The 18,751-nt window shown below is 39.0% G+C and overlaps 1 protein-coding gene and 1 pseudogene across 3 annotated transcripts; one reads left to right on the plus strand and one right to left on the minus strand.

Moving 5' to 3' along the window:
- The first annotated feature begins 317 nt into the window (after positions 1-317).
- On the plus strand, positions 318-721 carry LOC104872520 (annotated as a pseudogene).
- Positions 722-7,219: 6,498 nt separating this feature from the next.
- Pcdh18 (protocadherin 18) lies at positions 7,220-18,617 on the minus strand. 3 transcript variants are annotated; one of them, XM_010638764.2, is made up of 4 exons: positions 15,715-18,617; positions 14,915-15,000; positions 14,661-14,824; positions 7,220-8,382 (listed from the first exon to the last, which is right to left on the minus strand). In XM_010638764.2, exons 1-4 carry the CDS (start codon positions 18,196-18,198, stop codon positions 7,715-7,717), a joined length of 3,402 nt encoding a protein of 1,133 aa, XP_010637066.1. In that variant the 5' UTR covers positions 18,199-18,617; the 3' UTR covers positions 7,220-7,714. The 3 variants fall into 3 exon arrangements, with proteins under 3 accessions (XP_010637066.1, XP_010637065.1, XP_010637067.1); XM_010638763.2 differs by having other exon boundaries at positions 14,915-15,003; XM_010638765.2 differs by having other exon boundaries at positions 8,319-8,387; positions 14,915-15,003.
- Between the last annotated feature and the right edge of the window lie 134 nt (positions 18,618-18,751).

Below are 18,751 nucleotides of genomic sequence, written 5' to 3' on the forward strand. Positions count from 1 at the left end.
TATAGTGTAAGATACACATAGGATTTAAAAATATCTTTTGTCTGTTGGGTTTATTCATATATTGAGTACTTTTATAAGGTCAATACTAGTCTCTGGAGGCAAAAATAAATAAACAAAATAAAAATACACACTGTCTTCTGTCAAGGTCCTCAGATTCATGTGGACCTTTGAAAAATGAATTAGAAATTATGGCAGAATTACATGAATGATTTATTTATAGTGACATTCTGGAGGTCCTGGAACTCCTGAAGATCATGCCATAGAATCAGTGCTGCTCTTTTTCTTTTCTGCTGTAAGCCCGGATTGGTGCTGTCAAAATGGGCAAATTCATGAAACCCGGGAAGGTGGTTCTGGTGCTGGCCAGACGCTACTCCGGAAGCAAAGCCATCATCACGAAGAACATCAGTGAAGGCACCTCCAACCACCCCTACCGCCACACCCTGGTGGCCAGGATTGACCATTTCCCCAAAAAGTGACAGCCACCATGGGCAAGAAGAAAACCGCCAAGAGGCCAAAGATCAAGTCTTTTGTGAAGGTTTATAACTACAATCACCTCATGCCATACTCTGTGCACATCCCCTTAGACAAGACTGTGGTCAACAAGGACATCTTCAGAAACCCGGCCCTGAAGAGCAAGGCCCGCAGGGAGGCCCAGGTCAAGTTCAAGGAGAGCTCCAAGATGGGCAAGAACAAGTGGTTTTTCCAGAAGCTTCGGTTTTAGGTGTTTTTTTTTCCCATCATTAAAAATTAAAAAAAAAAAAAAAAAAAAAAGAATCTATCAGTGCTGCTTACCAAAGTACAACAAGCAGCATTTCATAGCCTCCCTATGTGATCATGTGACTCTTCCTGGCCTATGAAGCATCAGGGGAAGTGACATAGACGCTGGGTCCCTAAAGACCTTCTCATAGCACTTCATTAGCATTTACCTGTGTATAGTGAGGAAAAAAGATCCCTCCCAAATGATACACTAATGATGGCTCTGTCTTCATGAGACATTTGTTTTGGGGAGTACAGGGGATCAAACTCAGGACTTTGCGCTTGAAAGGCAGTCGTAGTAACACTGAGCTAAATCTCTGGCCCTCTTCAGAGACATTGGATTCCCAAATGATCTCATAAAACATGGTAGCTCTCTGAGGATTTGTATCTTCACTCAAGACTGGTTGTTATGTGAAAAATTTCTTTTGTATTTGAAATTGTATTTATTTTGAGTTTACTTTAACAGTTAAATTCCCCAATTAATACCAGTATGGACCATTGATGACCTTTTTATATAAAATATTTTTCCTTCAAGTATATTTAGTAAGATCGTAGATGGGCAAGAATCATATTGTGTTCTCTATGCCTGCATCTGTGCTCCTGAGCCCTTCTATAGAAAGAAAAAAAAATGACACAACAAAACACACTGTTTGCTGTTATAAAGTCTGCATATTCTGCTTCTAATATAAAAGTATCATTGTTGGTTGTTCCACTTTATTCATACAAGCATTCTGTGAGGTGAACAGAGTGTTTTGACCATTAGTGATAGTGCAGTAGAAATGCAGGGATCACACTATTCACATGTTATATGTACACACTTCCTGAGAGAGCTGGGTCTGGAACATCGAATTTAAGAGCTTATCTGCTTGCCTGATCTGGAAAATAACAACCTTCCAGGAAATAGCAAAATATTCAAAGTATCTAAAGGAAGTCGAGGAAAGGGGGCAAGACATAGGCATGTCCTTTTGACTGACTGCACTTTTTCTTGATTTCCAATTTCTGCTGTTGGCAGAAAGCACTGAATGCTGTTAATCAATGTTTTCTGATTCCCCCAGATTTAATATTTAATTTTGTTTGGATAAGAATTCAATTTTTAATGGTAATAACACAGGGCTTTTCTTTTTCAGTCTCTCTCTTGATAGCATAAAGGTAGAAGAAGAAACATCTGGTCATATCCTATGCTAAATTTATTTTCAGAGCATCTATAACAGACCAGGGACTATCTGGAGTCTCAGGGATATACTGGTAAGTGCAGGAGGGCCTCTGGCCATGTCTCTGGCCTATGGCTATGCATTGCGCCTGACAAGGTTTGTCCACCTGCACTGGCATATGTGGCTTGTCCTGTCCCGACAGTCACAGCCTGCTGCCACAGGCTTTGTGGATCAGCTTAATCTTGTTTGACTTGTTTATCAGGGTATCTTAGACACCTATCCTATTATCCGATGCACAGTACGTTCACAGTGGTTACCTGTTGAGCACAACCATGACTCCACATTGGCCCTCTTTCCAGGCACCACCCACAGAGAAGCAGAAGTCAAAGAGTCAGGAAAAGAGGCAGAGAAGCACTGAGTCCACATGGGGACTGCTCTGCAGTTACCCTGTGCTTTAGTGACACTTTGCTTACTGCCGGGTGGCCCCTGTGTATTTACCACTAAGCTTTTTGACAGTCGATGATAGTATCCACAGAAAGGTGATGACATCCACAATGAATGCCTTCAGGTGCAAACTACAAGAGATCTAAACTACAGGCCAGGGGCCTCAGAAGCATTTTGTAGTTGTTAGAATTCATAAAAGGACCGGGGATTCACTTCAGTGGTTCTGCCACCTGCCTCGCAAGCACAAGGACCTGAGTTCGAACCCCAGTACTGAAAAAAAAACTCATAAAGCATTCTCAGTTGTATATTTTGGATTTATTTTGTCATATGCAACACCATTTATTGCAAGTTGTGTAGATTATTTAAAACCTAAAACATCGTCTAACACAGAAGTCTGCTTCCTAAGAAAAAGAGAGATTATGCTGCTTCTGCCCAGAATATTTTGTGGTCAGCTACTTTAAGCTATAGAATGTGCTTTTTAATAAAACAAGAAAGTAACCGGACTTTTAGAAAGCCTATCTTCATTTGGATAAAAGCTCTCTGAAATGTCACGGGGTTTATATAATCAAGCCCTCTCCCAGGTAAGCCTAGTCCATCACCATTCAAAGGCACTGAGGAGCCGCAGTGCGCTCTATGGTGAGCACAGGTAGACAAGACGTCCTTCCGTGCCTGCACACCTGTGCCACCAGGATCAGGGGAAAGAGGATCCGGGCCCCAGGCCTTTTCTCTGTGTTGTTTTCTACAGATCACTGGCAAAAGGAATACCGAAGACACTAATATCTGATATTTTATCCTCTTCAATGCATTTACCTCTTGCGTGGAAGGCTCCCAACACTTAGCTGCCTTTTTCCCATAGCCAAGGGCCTTCATTGCTTACTATTTTTTTTTCTGCAGTTAACTTTACTCTATAGAAAAATTGCGATCATACCCTTTCCAGCCTGACCTTTAATGTGTTAATGAAAATGTTTTATATTTAAAAAAAACTCCTCTCAAGAAGCATTTTTTATGCTAGTGTGTCGTTAGCCTCTCAAAACATTTCATTTAGAGCAAAACAAAAAGTGAATGTTTTGTCCTTATTTGTGTGAATTTACTTTCATATTAAAGTAATAAATCAGGGCAAAGTTTATTGAAAATTAAGTGTATTAGCTTTGTGTATCAAAAACATGTTCATTAATATATATATATCAATAACAAAGACAAGATACTGGAAAATTAATAAAATCTAGATGGTTATATGAGAAACTATATACATGTAAAAATTTGAAGAGGGTTGCTGTAAGTGGGAACAGTAAGATATATTATCAAGGAGGAGTGCCATTAAATAAATAAATTGAGGAGATAAAATCTGAGAAAGCACACAAGAATTAAGAGTATCTTGCAAAAGTTATAAAAGGAAATAGAAAACTATTATTTTAAAGTGCCAGAGTAGGATGTGTTATTGCAATTTTAAAAGTGGGAAAGTATGTAAATTTTGGTAGCAATTTTTGTGATGTCAGCTCCTCATAAAAATTTTTAACAGCTTCTCAAGTCATATAAGCTAGCACACAATGAAAATATAATAAATTATTAAAGAAAAATGCTTCCATTTTCCTATTTTTTCTATTTATTATATAGTGTCTATCTCTAAAACATTTTTTGGTTGAGATTATATAAACAATATCTGTTATTTATTAAGAGTGTGTCCACCTATGACTCTAATTACAAAGATGGAGTGAAACCACAATTTGAAAAATAAAGTATTTTTTCAATCTCAGTGTAGTGCTCTAGATATCATTTAGTTGTTTCAGAAAAAGTGACTGCGATTGTTGCAGGAATTTAACTGAACCAGATGATTCTTCAGTGACACAAAGAGCCTAATTAATCCAATTAAAACATCTATTTATATAATCATATATAATTACTGTAACAATCATTGAGAAATCCCAACAAATTATAAATGATAAGGATTTGGTATCTTATACTTTCACAACATAAGATAGCTATGAACATAAAGGAAGTTTTATTTTGTGAATTTAATCTATAATTAAGGAATTCAAATATACCATTTTTTAAGATATCTACATTTTAAAAATTCCTTTTAAAACTTGAAATAAATATTTTAAGATTTTCATATAGTTTAAATCTTATATAGAAATATTGGCTGTTTATTCAGGGTTCGGTCTCTTTAATCTTTGATGTTGTAATGATACTTTATCAAGAAAGACATACTGAAAGGGAAAAGAAATATCAAAACATTTTAATAGTGCCAAAGAAAAACTATACATATTTATTACATACATAAGAAAAACACATGAAAGAGAAGTGGGTTCTGTTGGATTAGTTATATGAGATCATGAAAGTTTAAGAGCTGTCATGTCAGACGATTAATTTTTCACTCATGGAACTAATTTGATATGAATTTTATTGCTTTTTTGAGACTCTTGAACTTTAATGTGTCAATAAGTTAAATTCAACTCTGAACATATTCTGACAGTGGTACTAAAGGAATGAGGTAAGGAAACTGATCTGGCTTTCATAAATGTGACTAAGTCAGTGATTCCAGTATGATAAGCTTTGTCTTTGTCATCTTTTCCCTTCCTAGTTATCTAATAGAAAGGGTGAGTTTGATACACACGGAACAAGTGGAACAAGAATTGAAATGATTAACAAAGTTTTAAGCTGCACCTGCTGAATATTAGGAAAGAAATGAATGAGAAATAACACTGCTACTTATAAAATTTTGAAGAGACCTAATTCTAAACATTCTATTAACAAGCATTTACAGGAGGATTTGTTGAGGAATAGATTCAGTGTTGAGTGAGATTTTTGGAAGATAATTCCCTTTAATAGATTATTATAATTAAAGAATATTTGAAGGCATCCAGTAGAGCCAAGGAGATTAAAGAATAAGGAATGGAAAAAAACAATCACAATTGCTTTTTCTTGCTTCAACCTGAGGAGAGGTTGGGTATCAAAAATAAAAGATATAAAGACGATGAGTTGCCCAACCCGTGTGAGAGCTCCAGTTGTACCAACTGCTACCAAAATATTACTGGTGAAAGTAATATGAGTGAAAACTTAAAATAATGTACTAATGGTCCCTTAAATTGTGGACACAGGAATTTATAGTAAATGCAGGAGGCTGACAAAACAGGAGATGGGAGACATGGAATAATCTGTATAGGGTCACTTAGTGCTGAATGTATTATTGCATTTTATTTACTTCACATTGTTCAATATATCTATTTCTGGTTTTGTTTCCTCAATAGCTGTTGAGGCTTTAAATTAAGAATACAAAACTTATGAAAATCTTTTTCTTAATGATAGTATGTACTGAAATGAAGTTGAAAGGCAAAATGCATTTAGATGTGCTTAGCATTTGTGTGTGTAATCTACTGAAAAATAAACTGAAATTCTACTTGTAATTTCAGTCTTTCCTATGAAGGCAAATGTGCCTTTTCAAAGAGATAATGCATTCTATTTAATGTGGTACTCATTTGAGAATTCAAATATGTTAGTTTTAGCCAATTTTAGGTTACTTAACTCTTCTAGTATTTTAACTCCCTCCTATTCTGACAAGGAGGATAATATTTTATCCTCTTGGAAAGATTTTCAAGATACCTTTATTGTTTTTTCCTGCATAACTTAATGCCACATGTTCTGAGAAAGTATTTTGAGTAATTTGAAAAATATTTAGGCTGTGATTATTGCTCGCTTTTTTTTATACTCCAAATGCACTAAAAATCATTTAATACAGTTGGAATATGATTAACTACTTTCATTCCCATAGCAAGTTTCAAATCCATTCCTTTTCCACAGTGCTTCTCTGCCAGTTGGATGTTCCTCTTCTATTATTTGAAACACAATACTGAATTAACCTCTCAGGAAGGGAATGGTACATGCCAGGCTTTTGAAGACACACACACACACACACACACACACACACACACACACACACATGACCTTGACTTATAGACAGTTCTTTCACCCTTACTTTAATTTTCCTTTTATTTTCACTGACAGTAAAATTTTCTGGAGATTACAATCAAGATAGTGTATTCATAGAAATAACATTAATAGAAGTTTGATCACCAATGATAATAGTCATAATAAGGACCTTTCTCACCAAGGCATTCCACACAGAGATAACATCACAATAAATAAATTCTCATTTGTCACATAAGAAATAATACAAAATTGCAATAACAAAAAATGTGGTATTATAAATGTTCTAAAATGCAAGCAAAAATATAAGATCATGCACTGGAGACAAAAGCTTAAAGTGAATAGTTGTAGCTAAATAAAAACATTGTAAAAGATAAACATGTTCAAGTTTTATGAGAGGAGAGGGAAAGATACAAACAGAATGGTTTCAAAAGAAAGCAATTACATTTCCTACCCTAGGAGTGACACTGACATAACTGCATTAACACATCATACTACTTGAACACACACTGCAATCCACTGGAAGGAACGATTCCATTCCTTGGACCACACCACATGGTACAGTGTTGGAAGGAAATTCATTGTTTACCCTAATAGTAAATTGACTACAATATTGTAGAAGAAATATTCTCAAGATCAGACCACAGTGATGCCTGCAATAGAAGGGGCCTGGGAGGCAGGAAACATTGACTTTAGCGCTGTTTTCATCATTGTGAAAAATTCATTTGAGACACTCATCTCACATATATTCTTGAAGACGCTTCCCAATCCTAAAATAAAATTTCACTTCATTCTTTAATTTTGCTGTTAGAGGTGAACGACTGGAGCTAGCAGAGAACCATGAAAATAATACTAATAATAATTAAAAAGTAGGGCCGGGGATTTGGCTCAGTGGCTCCGCTGCCTGCCTCGCAAGCACAAGAGACCGAGTTCGATCTCCGGTACCAAAAGCAAAACAAAACAAAAAAACCTTGCTATGTTAAATGATGATTTATTCTTTTAAAGTACTGAAAAATAACGTGGGTCACTTAATAAGGCCAAGAATTGTATAATGAATTAGTGGGGTTGTTCTCACAGCATACTTATTCTACCCCAATTTAACTTATCTAAACAGTACCTTTACACTTCGTGCCTGAATCTATACCAGATTTAAACAATGGCTAAGTTTCTACATGAACAGGAGAGACACGTTTGTCATGAGAGTAAAAAAATAAAATTTGTTTGTTAAATTACACATAAATATAAGGTACAAATGTATTTTTAAAATACAGATTAAAATAATCACACTTGCATTGTGTACATACGAAAATACAGTATTTAATATTCAATATACACACACATTTATGATAAATGCAACTATTTGGCGGAGCCAGTTCTTTCAGGGTGTGTCCCATCCCCTATTTCCGTCCATGGAAATAAAAACGCTTTGCTAAAATCGCCTAACTCTGGCGAACGTCCTGAAGCAGTTTGTTGATCTCAGCCACTAGCTCGCTGGCATCCATGAGTTCATGCTTCCCGTCATTAAGGTGGTTGAGCACATTATCAAAATCATCTTCTTCGTAATTTTCAGGGATCTCCTCCATGGCTGGCAGCCACTTTGAAGAAGGCTGCACACTGGAGTGAGCTCCAAGTGGAGACCCAGAGTTGGTGGTGGGATTCTGAAAGTGTGTGCTGGCCGCCCAAGCTGCCACCCCCTGCGGGTACCCCGCAGTTTTCGCTGGTACCGGTGCCTTCCGGCGCTCCAGGGAGTTGGACCGATCCACCTCGCTGCACTCAGAATACGCGTCCATGGAAGCGGGTAAGAGGCGCTGGAAGACGCTGCTCATTTCTGAGAGAAGGGAGGATGTGCTGGCGTCCCCGGTGTCTTCGTCACTTGGTGAGTCCTTCCCAAAGGTGGAAAAACTCTTCTTCTTCTCCCCCGTTTCTGCGTGCTGGTTGTCATCCTCCAGAGTTTGATGGGGGTGCTGCTGCTGAGGTTGGGCCGGGAATTCTTCCCCTGGGATGAACATGTTGCTCCTATAATCGGAGGAGGGTGAGTGCAGCGGTGGCATCCAGCACTGGTCAGAGTGTCCCAGGACTCTGCACTCTTCCGTGCACAGCCTCATAGCTGCACTCGAGGAAAGCAATGAGGACTTGTTATTATACTTAGCAGGACTCAAACTACAGGGAAACAAACTGTTTTCAAAATAGAATGAGCAGGCTGCTAGCCTCTTACTAGAAACATTGAATGCATTACAGTCTTGGCGCGAATTTGCAGATGAGATTTACGGACCCCCAGAAGCCAGATCTGGTTTTCTCATTTCTTGAATAAGGAGAGGTGGAGGTTAGTAAGGGAATGTCTCACAGGAATAGTCTTCTACTTGAATAATGAAAAAAGGGATTGACAATTTATCTATGAAAAGAACTGCTAAAGAGCTAAGGTATTGACAATAAAATAAAAACTGAATATAATACTAAAAACAGACTTTTAACATGAAACACTTAACGTGAGAATACCGCCTGTAATCCTTTAAAACCTTTGTGTAACTTTCTTGATATGGAAGTCTACCTGCCTTGCTTTAATGGAAACCATAGAAATATAATTAGCTGTCAAGTAATTACACTTGTCTAATCTCTTGTAAGGATTTTATAAACTGTTGACTTATTATTAAAATAGTTGTGTAAAGTTTCCTTAACTACTGAACATCTGTAGTCATATGTGATTAAGTCTTCTCTTAAAAGCTTGGAATTCATTAATCTTTAAATACATGGAAAAGGGCCAAGGATGCAGCTCAGTGGCCCAGCGCCTGCCTGGCAAGTGCAATGTCCTGAGTTCAATTCCTGGTACAAAAAAACAAAAACAAAACCAACAAAAAAACATGGAAAAATCATCAAAAATTGAAAAATCCATTATGTGGTTTCCTCAGATGTTCTGACATCCTTTTGGAATGTTAGTGGCTACGTTCGTTGAAAATAAAAGATATGAGAAAAACAGAAAATAATAATGAAAAAAATCTCAATACTGGCAAATAGGATAGGCAAGAGATGCAAAGACATAAAATATACTTCACGAATATTTATTTCAGGGAAAACTAGGACTTTTCAGTGTCATGATTTCATTTTGCAAGAAAGAGCAGAATTTCAGAAATTGCAAAGCAATTCTCTTAGTTTCAAAGGAAATTGGTCTGATATTAGCCATACCTATATATTTGGAACTATCTCTGCAGCTCTGACTACTTAAGAACAATTTCTCTTCCTCCTAAATTATTGCTATGAGGCTGACTCCTGTAGAACGTCCTCCTCCCTACAGTGCTCACTGTGACACCCTCCACTCTGGTGAAATACCTGAAAAGAGGAGAGATTCACATGGTGTTTTCTAAATGAAAAATAATGCAAGAACAGTTGCATTTCAGAAGAGGGAAAGTAATGTTTTTTGTTTTAAGGAGTAGAAATCACAACATTTTACAGCTGTAACCTGCAAGATAATTCTGTTCTTCAATCCCTCTTGGACCTCAGTTTTTAATGAAAAAGGGAGAAATTGGAGAAACCAAAAACGTGAGAGCAAGTTGCTGTGAGAAATAAAAGAGCTGCATTGCTAGGAAAGCTACTAACACAAAAGAAGTGTGGGGGAGGTACAGAGAAAAACGTAAATACCAACACCACATGAATCAAAGCAGAAAAAGAATGAACATGGGAGAATCGCTGTGTAACTTGCTTTAAATAAAGATTAAGTTTTAAAATCAAGGATGGTTTAAGAATAAAAGCAGGATTAGATGTCTTGACTTCGTGCATTATTCCTACTTAGAAATATTTACCACCTGCCATTTTTTCACCACATGTTGTGGCCAATTTCAGGAGGAGTTGAAAGCAACTAGAATACCTAAAATAACCATGAGGGTTATTTTTTTTTCAGCAGTGATGTAACTATCATAGTATTAATGATTTTTTTATAATTCTTTGGGCCTCTGAAAATGGAAAGGAGACCTGTATGTATTGTCTTACTCACTTCCTGTCAGAAGGAAGGGGAACAGACTTGGTGACACATCCTCCTTTGTCTTTCTGGTCTGTAACTCTGTGGTTTAGACTTATGAAAAACTTTATTGTGTACTTGGCTATTTATCTGGCTTATTTTTTTTTTAATGTTTAATGATGATGGTAGAGGTTAGGATATTTATACAGGCTTCTGAGAACTCTGAACATGATCAGCCTCTCCAGATTCCTGAATATAATGAACATATAACCAGCAATAAATACCACAAACACAATCTGGGTGATAAACGCACTCTGATAGTTCACACTCAAAAATAATTTCAATCATAGAACTTATTTCCAGACAGTGAATGCTGTCTACAATTTTATGATAATAAATAAGTATGGCTCTAGATATAAAACAACTAACTTTAATGAAATATAATAAGAAAATTTTTAAAAAGCAAGGTGAGGAAGAAAGACTAATGGAGAGAGATCCGGCAAAACAACAGAGAGAGAGGAGCAGTGGTATAGAAGACAGCATTTCTTGCAATTCCACTGATACTCTCAATATTTTCCCTGGAGACCCAACTGTTTGAAAACATTCTTGGTACATACATAATTCAGCAGAATTATGTATGCACCAAGTTGCATCCCATACCCCAGAGATCAGGAGTTGTTGGCAAGCAGCTAATTTTCTGTTATTCTTTCAAAGCTCTGCGGCTGGCTAAAGTTCTTCTGAAACTCTTCTGTACCACTACACCACTGTGAGTTTTGTCGCTGTACTACCTGAAAAGTGAGGAATTAAGTGGAACATGGAATATAAGAAGAAAAATTCATGATTAACTTCTATCTAGTCATTTGCCATAGGGGAACCAGTCAGCTCTCTATTAAGGACCCGAAGTATATGAAATACTACGATACCACCCCCACGTTCAAAAGGGTTATGGTCTAGTTCTGAGTCAAGTATAACAAATGACATTTTTATGCTCAAAGTTTGAATTTCGGTGATGCCCCAGGAATGGCAAGAGAAGACAGATAAGTGAAGGTAAAGGTTAATGTCATTAAAGAAAGAGAAACATGGGGCCGGGGATTTAGCTCAGCAGTTCGGTGGCCTGCCTTGCAAGGGCAAGGACCCGAGTTCAATCCCCGGTACCAAAAAAAAAAGAAAGAGAAACATGGGGCCGGGGATTTAGCTCAGCAGTTCGGTGGCCTGCCTTGCAAGGGCAAGGACCCGAGTTCAATCCCCGGTACCAAAAAAAAAAGAAAGAGAAACATGAAATAAAGTTTGAGAGATGAACAGTGTATACTTACAAAGTAAAGAAAAAACATTTTTTCAGGTAGGTAGGCAGGATGAGCTAAGAATCGTTACGTTTTGGGAAATGATGCTTCTACCTGTTGCAAAGATTCAAAATGTCAAACCTGAGAATTAATAAGTTGGGAGTGGACTTTGTTGGCCTTTGAATACCAAGATAAACAACTTCCATTCTCTGTTACTGAGCAGCAAGAGTCAGGCCTTGATTTTAAGTCAAAAAATATAAATTAAAATGTTCTGAGAAGGCTGTTTAAGTTATACCAAGAAAAGATTTGATAGTGGGAGGAACCACTGGAGAGGGACTATCAGGTTGGCAACTGTTATGATCAACTGTCCATGAAGGAAGGCCATGACAGAGCCAGGGCCCCTACCATGAGAACAGAGAGGGATAGAATTTAAAAAGAATGTTTGATTTAAGTACTTATAGAAGGCAGATGATCAAAAGTGGAATGGGCTCAGTCAAGAAGGAGTATTACAAGAAACAAAATCAAAAGCCTTCATAAATCATCCCGGTGCCACAAAATACATAGAGAAGGTGATTGTGTAGGCATATGCCTAGTGTTGATTCAGTGTTGGATGAGTAAGAAAGAGCACATTTCACAAACAGCCAGCATCCAAAAACACATGCTGATTTGATTGTTCAGTACATAGTACATTTATATGGGGATTAAAAGAATGAATGACCAGAAATGACCCTACTGGCAAGCAATCTATATTTGCTCATAGGCTAACACTAAAAAAAGTTGAAATAAGATGCTTAAGTCCTAAAAATAAACATGCTTTAGCGAAAACTGTCCTGAACCCTGTTAATGACATTCAGATGTGGACTTACATATTTTTCTACTTAGGAAATGTCTTGCAAATATGTTTAGAAAGGATGTATTTTATACTTTAATGTGGAAGTTGACAGGAGAAATATTAAACTATATTAATAAGATGATGCTCACAAGGAAGGGATCTGTAGCACACTATTGATATCAGTCTATGCTGCCCCGATGCCAATGTACTTTCTGGACCTCTGGTGATTTGCTGGTGCTCTATGCTTCCAGCCAGGACTATTCACCATGGGGAAGCAGGTAGCTAGTGAGGTAGAAATGAATCTACAATAATACAAACTGTTGCAATGATAGGTTACATACCAGAAAAATTGCTTTTCTCCCACATCTCTGGATCAAGCATGATTGGGTAAATATGAAGTTATTTTTAAAGGATTATCTATATAGTAGTGGAGTCGTGCATATTAATACAGAAGTAAACTCACAACTTTCAAAGGAAACATGATGGAGTACAGTTACTCACTATGACAGACTTACTGTTTTCTACAGTTTATTTTCGTCTACCTACTGTTTACCCAGTGTCTTCACTCCTAACTTTTATTATTACTACTGTTGTCAAGAGCAAGTACTCGATACCACTCCTGCATAGGGGTGTAGCAGGATGGTAGAGTGTGTGCTTAGTATCCATGAGGCTCTGGGTTCAATCCCCATTTCCAAAATGGAGTACATAAATAATAAATAATATTAAAAATATAAAATAGGAAAGTAGATTCATGATAAACTATTAGAATTATATGATATCTGAATTAGAAAAGGGCCCAGGCATTCTAGACATTAGTAAGTTTTTACAATACCATGTAGAAAAAAGCTACCTATTTACTTAAAAAAAGCAATACCTGCTACATCATGTATTACACAGATTAGTGGTTAAGAGTTATGTTAATTGGGTCAAATCTTGCCTCTATAATGTACAAACTGCCTGATTTGGAATTCATTTTCTAACCTTAGTAAGACCCAGTTTTCAAATATGAAAAAAAAAACATGAACGCTATTGTTCACTACCACCACTACAACTAACTCCTGTGTCAAAGTCTTGGGAGAAGCAATGTACGAAAGAAACTCAGGAAACCTGGGGATGTAGCACATTGGTCAGAGCTCTTACATAGCATCTGTAGAGCCCTGGGTTCTACCCACAGTACAACACAAAACAAGGGAGAGACCGAAAGGAGGGAGGGATAGAAAGAGGGAGGAAAGCGTAACAGAGGGAGGGAGGGAAGGAACTTCACTTGGACTAGCAGTACTTAGACTAGCCCCAGAGTGAGACCTGGGACCTAACTGCTGCCTCCTCCTGCTGCTGTAGCTACTGCCACTCTGACCACTGCAACTTATGAAAGCTAGAATGTCTATTTATTGAATTTCTGTAGCTTCTTCCTATTTATTTTCTGTACTCTCATATTAACTGTATTTGGAAAATAGATGTTACACAGAGCTAAGATGGGTGAAAGAAGGTTGTTCTGGCTTCTGTTCATTTATCAAATGCCAGACATTTGATTCACAGGTAGGGAATTTAGAAACATAGTTAGCTAAAGGAGCACTTCTGTAGCCCTAAAGGCTGATTGAAAATTACAGTCCTTAGAAACAGAGTTGCTATAATGATACAGTCAGTATTTACTTAGTTGGTTCAGCAAGTTTCTGCTGCACACTTAGAAGAAAGGGATCCTAAGAAAAATGTGGCTCAAAACTTAATAGAATCTCCTGCATTTAGCTGTGTGCTTCTAAATCCCCCCTCCCTGTTGGACCCCTTGGTTCTCTTCGATTACAGTACAGACGTTAAAATGAATGGTGGAAAGAAATATTCCATCCTCACCACCTACAAGATGCATTCTTTGTCTTATTTTTAGTGCTTAAAATGCACCCTTTCTCCTGTATTTCAGTCTCTGGCTTTGTGAGTTGGTTCCCATCAAAGGAAATGCACTCTCCAAATTATAGTCCATTTCCCCACTCTGCACCAAAACAGGCTGCCAGAATAAGAACATCCACCCAGTAATTTCATAGAGTTGCTCAAGAGTGTCCACTGCCAGTGCTGATGGGGTAGAAAGAGGCTAAAAGGGGTCTGGTTTTCTAGCCTCTCCTTTCATACTTCCTCCTTCTCTATCAACTAATCACTATGAATTTTAAGTGGATAATTTTATAGTATTTCACATTTGCATTCATTGGTAATAGCGTGCAGTCTACAAACCTTTAGTGCAAAGGATAAAGAAGAAACAGCAGCATGGGAGAAATTGTTCATTTTACTAGAACTGAAGTAGACCTGAACATAAAGATTTACTATCATTGTCCTCTTACCTGCTGGAATTCTTCCATCTGTAAGAAACAAGTCACTGAATCCTTCGCCCAGCAGCCTATCTATCGGAGAATCTCGTCCCAAATCATAATCACTGTCTCCTGCTTCACTGTCACCACGGCCACTGTCTTTCAAGCTAAATTTGTCCATGTCTTGAAGGGCATATCTAGAGAGATCAATCAGGGAAAATATGGTGTTTACTCTTCAGCGTTTTTGTTATTGGTGTCTGAATGGATAACACAAGGATAATTCATACCTATAGCTCCTGGAATATTTATTTCCTCGAAAGCTTGGCCGTGGCTGATATTGGCCCTGGTGAAGCATTGACAGAAGCTGGGAGACCTGCTGGAAACCAAACAGACAAAACGGATTCCTGTAGACACACCCCAAACACTCCCATACCTTAAGCAGGGAGCAACAATCCCTTGTTATTCCATACTGAGTAATCGAACATGTTATTATCCATTTTAAAGATTTGCACAGGCTGCATTGTGGCAGGCATGCTGTCAATCACCACATATACCTCAAACATATCCCAGGAGATCTGGATGAAAAGATAACCAACATTTTTAGTGAAAGAGGAATCCTTTATATAACTAATTGGCTTTCTTTGCAATCCCGATAAAGCCATCAGTTATAAAAATATAGAGATGTTGTAAAATTCATTGTAACACATCTCCTAAAATAATATCAGAGAAATTTCCAAGGTTGGGCAAAAAGAACATGTATTCAGATGGGAATCTGAAGGCCTCAGTGTTTATTATTTAGTAGAGACCAAAACAGTGAGAATAAAAGAAATCCATTTACATCTGGGCTTTCTAGAATCTTAATCTGGTAATTGAAGGGAGTGGAATTAGACAGACCCTTCTGAGCACCACACTTGTTTTTCAATGCAATACATGTCACCTACAAGTAAATTACTTAAGAAAAATAGCAACGGTGTGCTGCTAAGGTGTGTGTACTTGCTACGTGTACACACGTAACCCATAGCAACACTAATGCATACAACACTGACAGCCGGTATTGTCAGTGAATTGATGCAGGTCATGATCTTACCTCAACAGCAGGAGTAGCATGGGTGAGTTCTAATGAGAAATTCTCTGGCACATGGTTTGAGGAGATTGTCACCAAGCTGTTGAGTGACTGGTGACTGTTGTGACTCTGGCGGCTGCCCATCTGCCCTCTTTCTAAGGTAGGAGATGAAGATGGGGATGATCTGTGATGAGATCTGATGGGCAGAGTGCCATTGATGGTGGGCACCAACGTGATGTCTCCTTTGTGGATCTGCCTGGATGGTCTTTTTGGGTGGTGCTGGTAAGTTGATTCTGCTACCCTGCAGTTGTAGGATCTTGTGTCTTTCTTTTCCCGGTTATACCTAGTTGCAAATAGCACCATAATAACCAAAAGCACTGCACAAATTGCTCCCAAGGAAATAATTATAATCATGGAGACATCCAAGGAGGCCTGGCCCACTAGAGTCATTGCTGTGCTTGTCACGGTTTCTGTGTATTCAAAGATCGTGCACTTCAGGAGGACTTTGGTATGTAGCTGAGGATTGCCTTTGTCCTGGATGATGACTGAGAGCTCCCATTCAGTGTAGGGGACAGAGTCCATGCTCACATTGGTATGGATGTCACAAGACCGTGGATCAATTAGGAAGATATTCTCCTCATTGCCTGCTACTATGGAGCAGCTGAGTTCGGCATTTACACCAGAGTCTCTGTCGATTGCCCTTATTCTTGTGACATGAAAGCCACTTTCAGCCTCTTTGGGGATGGAGATTTCTGCAGTATTATTGTGAAGCACAGGCCCTATGACCACAGGAACATTGTCATTTTCATCAATGATGGTAAGCACAACTGTGGTGTTGCTTACCAGCTGCTTTGGACTCCCTCCGTCTCTCGCTTCTACCACAAAAGTGATCTGACTCACTTCCTCATAATCAAAGATTCTGAGGGCATAGATGGCTCCATTAGATGGGTCGATGGTTACATAGGTAGTGATGGAACTTTCCAGGATAAAAGTCTCCAAAATGGTGTATGTCACTTGCCCATTTTCTCCAAGATCAGGATCTGTGGCTGTCACAGTGGTGATATATGCCCCGGGCGAGTTGTTCTCTGAGATCACGAACTCATATTGGCTTCTCTGGAAGCGGGGTGGATTGTCATTGATATCATTGACTTGAACAGTAAAATGTTTCACTGAAGAGAGACTGGGTGTCCCCTTGTCCTCAGCAATGACAGTCAAGCTATATTCAGATCTCTTTTCTCTATCCAGTGTAGCATTGGTCAAGATTAAATAATTGTTTTCATAGGTCTGCTGGAGTTTAAAGTGGCCATGTCCATGAAGCTTACAAACTATTTCTCCATTGGGCCCAGAATCTTTGTCCTGTACCCTGACCAATGCAACAAATGTGTCAATAGGATCCCCTTCAAAAATATAAGATATTTCTTCTTTTCCAGGGGACATGAGGTTTATGTTAATTTCAGGTTTATTGTCATTGACATCCACAACGTTAATTATAATTTTGCAATGAGCTGGGATTGAATTGGGCCCCAAATCTTGAGCCTGAACATCAATCTCATACGATTTGGTGATTTCATAATCCACTTGCTTGAACAGGGTCAAATGTCCTCTCTCTGGATCAATTTTAAAAGTCTCTATAATTTTGGGAGACACATGACTGCTGAAGGAATAGACAATTTTCCCATTAGCGCCCTCATCTGGATCAGTGGCATTCAGGTCCAAGAGCAAAGTACCAACAGGAGAGTTTTCTAAGAGTTGTATTATGTAAGACTGTTGCTCAAAGGCAGGGCTGTTGTCGTTGGAGTCTGAAATGCTGATTTTCAGTACGGATGAGCCAGATCTCTGAGGCACCCCCATGTCCGAGGCAGTGAGCTGGAGCTCATAGCTGGACTGCAGCTCCCGGTCCAACTCTCTGACCACTATGAGTTCTGCGTACTTGGCTCCATCGGTCCTGGTCCGAACCTCGATGTTAAAAAAATCATTGGCAGAGAGGGAGTACGTGTGGAGGGAATTTTCCCCAACATCTGGATCCAAGGCACTGTCCAGTGGAATTCGCGTCCCAACTGCTGCGCTCTCGGATATCTCAACTGGAATGAGAGATCTCGAAAACTGGGGCGAATTGTCATTGATATCCAGCACTTCCACCTCGACATGGAAAAGCTGCAGATGCTCCGTGGGTAGAGTGATCACATCAAACTCTATGGAACAGTTCAAGTTTTTCTGGCATAGTCGCTCACGGTCGATTGTACCCCCTATGCTGATCTCCCCGGTATTTTCATTCACCACAAGTAGAGAATTTCCCCTTTGCATGGCTCGGAAACGAACGGCAGAAGGATTAGGTAGCTTCAATAAAACATCAGCCACATCCTCTGATAGTCTGGCAATTACTGATCCAACCCTCTGTTCCTCATAAATCCTGTATTTCAAATTCTTGCCCAGTACATCGTGGTTGAAAGATGCTATTAAGAGTGCAAAAACAAATCTAAAGTGCATTTTAGAATTCATTTGGTGCATTGGCCAATTTCTGAGGTTCCCCTCACAGAGGAAGTTAAAACGGCAAACCAAATCCCTCAACTTCCTTCGGCAACTCAAAGCAAAGCCACATTTGGTACTTGAAACTTGAAAGCGTCTCTTAACACAGCACAGCAGCAATTAATAGCGCGCAAACTTTTGTCTCATACACACCGTGTCACGACTTCCCGCTGTCGGCACGGAGTCCGATCCTGGCATCGGTTTGGCCGTCCGTCCCCGCCAGGCCGACGAGTGTCACCTCCGCGATGTCCCCGGGGTCTGGTCGGGATCCATCTATCGCAGGGAGCCGGCGGAGTCTGCGGCGTGTCTTTCCGGAGCGATTCTTTCTCCCTTTGCTCTGCTCGGCTGCAGACTAAACACCCGTGATTGCTGACTCCAGTCTAAAATCTGTACAACTTCACTTCAACTCAGACAAAGCTCTTGCCCGGCGTGTGTTGAATCGCTTCCAGCCAATCAGCGCGCTTCCAAATCAAAAGCTGCTGGAGTCACCAAAGGAGGGAGGGCGCGGGAGGAGGGTTGGGAGGGGGCGAGGGGG

This window comes from Fukomys damarensis, unplaced genomic scaffold (assembly GCF_012274545.1).
Source record: "Fukomys damarensis isolate Sample0158 unplaced genomic scaffold, DMR_v1.0_HiC HiC_scaffold_38, whole genome shotgun sequence".
Taxonomy (NCBI): domain Eukaryota; kingdom Metazoa; phylum Chordata; class Mammalia; order Rodentia; family Bathyergidae; genus Fukomys; species Fukomys damarensis.